The sequence below is a fragment of the Elephas maximus genome, chromosome 15 (genome assembly GCF_024166365.1).
Source record: "Elephas maximus indicus isolate mEleMax1 chromosome 15, mEleMax1 primary haplotype, whole genome shotgun sequence".
Taxonomy (NCBI): domain Eukaryota; kingdom Metazoa; phylum Chordata; class Mammalia; order Proboscidea; family Elephantidae; genus Elephas; species Elephas maximus.
The window spans coordinates 18,104,564-18,111,593 of record NC_064833.1 but is presented as its reverse complement, the minus strand read 5'-3'; the positions used below and the strand labels follow the sequence as shown (position 1 = coordinate 18,111,593).

Here is a 7,030-nt window from a genome sequence, read left to right as displayed (position 1 = left end):
AAACAAAGAATGTAAGATATCCTTTGGAGTAAGGTGAATCAACTGTCTTTTTCCAAAGTACTTACTATGGTGGAGAAGGGAGGAACACCTTAGAGTGAATGAGCTACTGGGCCTCCCTCCTGCTGAGTCCAAAAAAACAAAACCAAACCCGTTGCCCTTGAGTCAATTCTGACTCATAGCGACCCTACAGGACAGAGTGGAACTGCCTCATAGGTTTTCCAAGGATTTGAACTGCCGACCTTTTTTGGTTAGGAGCTGGGCTCTTAACCACTGTACCACCACTATAATTACCATCTTTTTACAAAAAGGTCATTAATACTGTTCTTTACTATCACTTACCCTCCTGGGTAGCTTTGTGTATCGAACATAATCCTCCAGGAACAAAAGGGCACCTACAACATCTGCAGGCATTTCAGGTACCTTCTGGCTGTAAGAAAGAACAGTCTAGATCAATTAACTGCTTTATACATAATATATCCTCAATCGACATATGGAAGGACTAAATAAATAGTAAGTTATCAACTGAAATCAGAATAGACAAGTTTATGGAATATTCTCTTGATTGGGACAAGTCATCATGCTGCTCACACATCTTTATGAACTTAACCTACAGGATGAAACCTATACTTCTCACTATGGTTTACATGACTCTTAACAATATGGCTCCTGCTGTCTAGACTAATCTCCCTCTGTCTCCATCAGAACTGCAAGGTTCAGCAACAGTTGGCCCCTGACAGGTCCCTGAGCAAGCCATACTCTTCCACCCCTCCAGCCCTTTGCAGCTACATTTGCTGTGTGTGCTTAGTTGAAAGCAAATTCCCAGACAGCTTTCAGGTCCTTGCTCGGGCACTTCCTCTGTAAAGTCCTCCCTGACCCCTCTGGGCAGATGCTGTCTTTCCTGTGCTCATTGTACCTAGTCTATTCCTCAAAGCCTCTAATTTTTCAGTTGTTTGTGTGCCTGGTTCCCATCTAGAGTACAAATTCCTTAAGGGCCTGGGTCATGTCTTCATCTTTGTATCTCCAACATCTGGGACTGTGCCTGGCACATTCTTGTGTATTTGAGGTTGTCAGATACACACAGCATCTGATAATTTTCCATATGGGATCCTCCTCATATTCATCCAACAACTATATTGCCTAGCACCGTCCGAGGAGGTGGGAATACAGCAAAGTACACACCAGTCTGCACACAGAGCTTCTATGCTTTCTTGTTATGTCTAAAGGAGTTTCTAGGTGTTAAAACAATTTCCAATTAATGTACAACTTGGCATTTTCTAATTAGAAAAGAGTTGCATAGTACTAGATTATCTATTTCTCTGAGGAGTTTTTGATTTTGAAAAGAAGGTTTAAGAGGGGTTGCACCTCAAAAAGCACCCCGTGCTCTCAGTATCTCAATGTGTGATCAGGGTCATATCTGCTTAACTTCAAGGAATAAGGGTTACTATTTTGGAATGAGAAGAACAGTTAATGCATTAGACAACAAACACACACCTGGACATTTTTATTTGACATATGGTCAGACTTGTTTCAAAGAGCAGATGTTTTGCTAATTCGTAAAATAGAGCAAAGGGAGCTTGGAAGGATAGGGAAGTCTCAACAATGCAATTCTCACGATCATGAAATGAGGCCAGTTGTAAAGGACGGCAGTAGGCACCTAAAAGACCTAAGCACGTGGTGCAGCACTGCAGAGGGGAGGCCAAGGAAACCATACAGCTGAGGAGAAACAGGAGAATCAAGTGGGTTTTGAAGATTAGTGTCAGTAAAGCTAATGCTGTGATTAACTGAAGCTTCCCAGAAATTCTGAGAAAAAACAGCCGGAGTTTGCACTCGGTTTGCTTGTTTTTAAAGCAAGAACAATGAGGCGAGCCAGGCTGCCTGCTTCAGGTGGAGAATAGACCATTAAGAGGCAGCACAGCCTTCAAGTCCTAGTCTGCTTCTCCTCTGCTTTGTCAATTAGGAAAAATAATCTTTAAATTAGAAAGGCTAGGGTGAACATACAGCCTATGTTGTTCGATATTTTAATCAACAGTTTGAAGACATACTGAAGTGTCCTACCCAAATTAATGATACGATTGGAGGAATAGCTAATATTGATGACACAAATAGAATTCATGAATCTTTCATGTTTCAAAATTAAGATAAACTTTTTCCTACCACCTTACCCCCGCACTGAATTAACTTTTTTCATTATCAAAGTAACAGTCATATTCCAAATGCTCCTGTCAAGTGAGGAAGCGGAAAAAAAAATCACTGATTAAGCCACTGTCACAACACTGTTGGCATTTAGTGTACGCCCTTCCAGTCTTTTATCCAAAGCCTTTGAAAAACTGTAATGATATAATAAATCAAATAGCCTTTTTTTCAGATAATACTATGCCAATGATGCTATGACTGTCTTACACAATGCATTAAAATTTAATATAGTTCTATACTTTTGACTCAGAAAAAAATAAATTGATCAAATACACGATGGGGAAGAATGGGCCTGGCAGCAGCTCATGGAAAAAAGATGTTGGGATTTACAAGACGGCAAAATCAATATGAGCCACTGGCACGCAGTGGAGGGCAGGAGCCTGCTACTGCAATTTCAGTTGCACAGAAGTATGTTCTGGGCCCAGAATGAAGGCACTTATGTGATAGCCTACCCCCACCGAGGGGAAGGCTGTATCTGGAATCTTAATACAAGTCTGGGAGTCACATTTTGAGTGGCCAGTAACAACCTGGAACTCCTAGGAGAGGAACTTGATATGGTGAGTAGTCTCACCTCAGCACGTGAGACAGGTGAAAGGGGATTACCTAGAGAGAAGACCTAAGGTACCACTGGACATTAAAAATTCAAAGTGAGGAGGCAGAGCCAAGATGGTGGAATAGACAGATGCTTCCAGCGAGCCCTCTTACAACAAAAACACGAAAAAACAAGTGAAACGACTATTTATGACAAGCTAGGAGGCCTGAACGTCAAAGGCAAGCTTAGAAAACGAACTTTTGGGGCAGGGGGAGGACGAGAAGGTTCAGAAGCGGAGAGGAGTTACCGGACCTGAATGGTGGGGAGCCCTCAGGCACCATTCCCGGAAGCAGCGGCGTGGGCTGGTATAAGTGTTTGGCCACAGTTTCCTCAGGGAAAGGCAGCTAGCCACACAGCCTACTCACACCTCTGGAACCAGAGAATAACTGCGCTCTAGGCAAAAGCTAGGTACTTGAGTATTTTCATGCGCCCCTGCTGCTCCCAAGCCGGCGTCAGCGGCTGATTTCCTTGGGCCCAAGATGGGCCCTGTTGAATGCCTAGAGCCATGCTCCCGGCCTTGGAAAAGGAATAAATTTGCAATTGGGGGAAAAGATAATTTGCCAGCTCCGCTAAACGGGGGAGCTCAGGACAGAAGTGGCTCCTGTCAAGGCATAAACAGTCTGTGGACATTGAGTACCTTTCCTCTCTGGATGGACCTGTGTGGGCCTATTTCAGGAGAATAGGCCCTTGTTGGCAGACTCCAACCGTTCCAGCTGTGCGGTGGAGAGGTGGGTGTTTGATGTTCGACATTGCTTTGCCAATAAACAGGGTCCTCACCTACCCACATCAGGGGACCAAGGACTGGTGGCTCCACTCAGGTCACCCAGCCACCTGCAACAGGGGTCCAAGGATAACTGGTACCTCCCAGTCCTTACAACCAAAAATACTGGGTGCCCACGGTCTGTCTGCAGAACCCACCCACCTGTATGCACTAGGGAAGAGGAACACGCTTTCCTCAGAGACATGTGGGGGATGATTCTCAGCACCCTGCCTTGTTCAGAGTGTGACCCCCTGCTGCAACCAGATAGTGGTACCTACAACAATCACCCCTACCCCTCTAAGACTGTAGGACATAGCCTGTACCACACACTTGATCAGCTATCTGGACACCTGAGCTGAATTCATAAAAGAAAAGTGAATGGACTCCTAGACTGATACACCTGATAACAGCTCTAGCCATCTATGGACAGGATGTCAGAGCTCCAAAGGTAAAAATAATCAAGCTAGCTTACTCCAGCAACCCATCTGGGCATATCAAAACAAAACAAAGAAAGAAGCTACAACACAGTAAGCAAACATAAAAGAAACTAATACAATAACTTATATATGTCTTGGAGACAAGAGTCAATATCAAGTCACATAAAGGAACAGACCATCATTGCCTCAACAAGCTCCCAAAACAAAGAATCAAAGGATCTTCTAGATGAAAGTGCATTCCTGGAATTACTAGAGGGGCAGAATACAAAAGACTAATATACAGAACCCTTCAAGACACCAGGAAGAAAATGAGGCAATATGCAGAACAAGCCAAGGAACACACAGAAAAAGCACCTGAAGAAATTAAAAAGATTATTCAAGAATATAATGAAAAACTTAATAGGCTGGAAAAGTCCACAGACAGGCTGCTATGAGAAATTCAGAAGATTAACAATAAAATTACAGAAGTGGACAACTCAATAGAAAGTCAGAGGAGCAGAACTGAGCAAGTAAAAAAAGCTAGAATTTCTGAACTTGAAGATAAAGCACTTGGGACTAATATATATGAAGAAAAATCAGATAAAAGAATTAAGAAAATGAAGAAACCTTAAGAATCCTGTGGGACTCTATCAAGAGAAATAACCTACGAGTGATTGAAGTACCAGAACGGGGACAGATAACAGAAAATACAGACAGAACTGTTGAAGATTTGTTGGTAGAACACTTCCCTGATATTGTGAAAGATGAGAAGATATCTATCCAAGATGCTCATCGAACTCCACATAAGGTAGATCTTAAAAGAAAGTCAGCAAGACATATTATAATCAAACTTGCCAAAACCAAAGATAAAGAGAGCATTCTAAGAGCAGCTAGGGATAAACGAAAAGTCACCCACAAGGAGAGTCAATAAGATCAGACTACTCGGCAGAAACCATGCAGGCAAGAAGGCAATGGGATGACTTATATAAAAAAATTGAAGGAAAAAAATTGCCAGGCAAGAATCTTATATCCAGCAGAACTGTCTCTCAAAAATGAAGGTAAAATTAGGACATTTCCAGATAAACAGAAGTTTAGGGAATTCGTAAAAACCAAACCAAAGCTACAAGAAATACTAAAAGGAGTTCTTTGGTTAGAAAATCAACAATATCAGGTATCAACCCAAGACTAGAACACTGGGCAGAGCAATCAGGAGTCAACCCAGACAGTGAAATCAAAAAAATAAATCAAGATAAAAAAACGCTCAAAGCAGGGAAACAACGATGTTATCACGTAAAAGAAGACAACATTAAAATAATAAAGAGGGGCTAAGAAATGTAGTTATAGATCTTCTATATGGAGAGGAAGACAAGGTGATACAAAGAAATAAAAGTTAGGTTTAAATTTAGAAAAATAGGGGTAAATAATAAGGTAAACACAAAGGAGACAAACTATCCTACACATCAAAATAAAATACAAGAAAAAAAAAAGAGACTCAGCAGAAACAAAATCAACAACAACGAATATGAGGAAAGGACAATATATAAAGATAATCTACTCAGCACATAAAATTAAGTGGGAAAAAGAAACTGTCAAGACATAAAAAAAGACATCAAAATGATGGCACTAAATTCATACCTATCCATAATAATGCTGAATGTAAATGGACTAAATGCACCAGTAAGGAGACAGAGAGTGGCAGTATGGAATAAAAAACACAATCCGTCTATATCCTGCCTACAAGAGACACACCTTAGACTTAGAGACAAAAACAAACTAAAACTTGATGGAAAAAAATGTATCAAGCAAACAACAATCAAAGAAGAGCAGGAGTGGCAATATTAATTTCTGACAAAAATAGACTTTAAAGTTAAATCCATCAAAGGATAAGGAAGGACACTATATAATGATTAAAGGGACAATATACCAAGAAGATATAACCATATTAAATATTTATGCACCCAATGACAGGGTTGCAAGATACATAAAACAAACTCTTATCAGCATTGAAAAGTGAGATAGCTTCACAACAGTAGTAGGAGACTTCAACACACCACTTCTGGTGAAGGATAGGACATTCAGAAAGAAGCTCAATAAAGACACGGAAGATCTAAATACCACAATCAACCAACTTGACCTCATAGACATATACAGAACACCCCACCAAATGGCAACCAAGTATACCTTCTTCTCTAGTGCACATGGAACATTCTCTAGAATAGACCACATATTAGATCATAAAAGAAGCCTTAGCAGAATCCAAAACATTGAAATATTACAAAGCATCTTCTCTGATCACAAGGCTATAAAAGTAGAAATCAATAACAGAAAAAGCAGAGAAAAGAAATCAAACACTTGGAAACTGAACAATACCCTGCTCAAAAAAGACTGGATTATAGAAGACATTAAGGATGGAATAAAGAAATTCATAGAATCCAATGAGAATGAAAACACTTCCTATCAGAACCTTTGGGACACAGCTAAAGCAGTACTCAGAGGCCAATTTATATCAGTAAATGTGCACATACAAAAAGAAGAAAGGGCCAAAATCAAAGAATTATCCCTACAACTTGAACAAATAGAAAGAGAGCAACAAAACAAACCCTCAGGCACCAGATGAAAACAAATAATAAAAATTAGAGCAGAACTAAATGAAATAGAAAAACAGAAAAACAACTGAAAGAATTAACAAGACCAAAAGCTGGTTCTTTGAAAAAAACCAACAAAATTGATAAACCATTGGCCAAACTGATAAAAGAAAAACAGGATGGGATGAAAATAACCCAAATAAGAAATGAGATGGGCGATATTACAACTGACCCAACTGAAATTAAAAGAATCATATCAGGTTACCATGAAAAATTGTACTCTAACAAATTTGAAAACCTAGAATGGATGAATTCCTAGAAACACACTACCTACCTAAACTAACACAATCAGAAGTAGAACAACTAAATAGACCCAAAACAAGAGATTGAAAAGGTAATCAAAAACTCCAAACAAACAAACAAAAAAAGCCCTGGCCCGGACCACTTCACTGCAGAGTCCTACCAAACTTTCAGAGAAGAGTTA

General features: G+C 40.1%; 1 protein-coding gene across 1 annotated transcript in view; it reads right to left on the bottom strand.

Annotated features, from left to right (window-relative positions):
- WASHC5 (WASH complex subunit 5) overlaps window positions 1-7,030 on the bottom strand; it is a 66,765-nt gene that overhangs the window by 2,421 nt on the left and 57,314 nt on the right. The window contains exon 28 of the mRNA XM_049854336.1: window positions 340-427. Within this exon, the coding sequence (XP_049710293.1) occupies window positions 340-427 (88 nt within the window). The remainder of the gene's footprint in view (window positions 1-339; window positions 428-7,030) is intronic.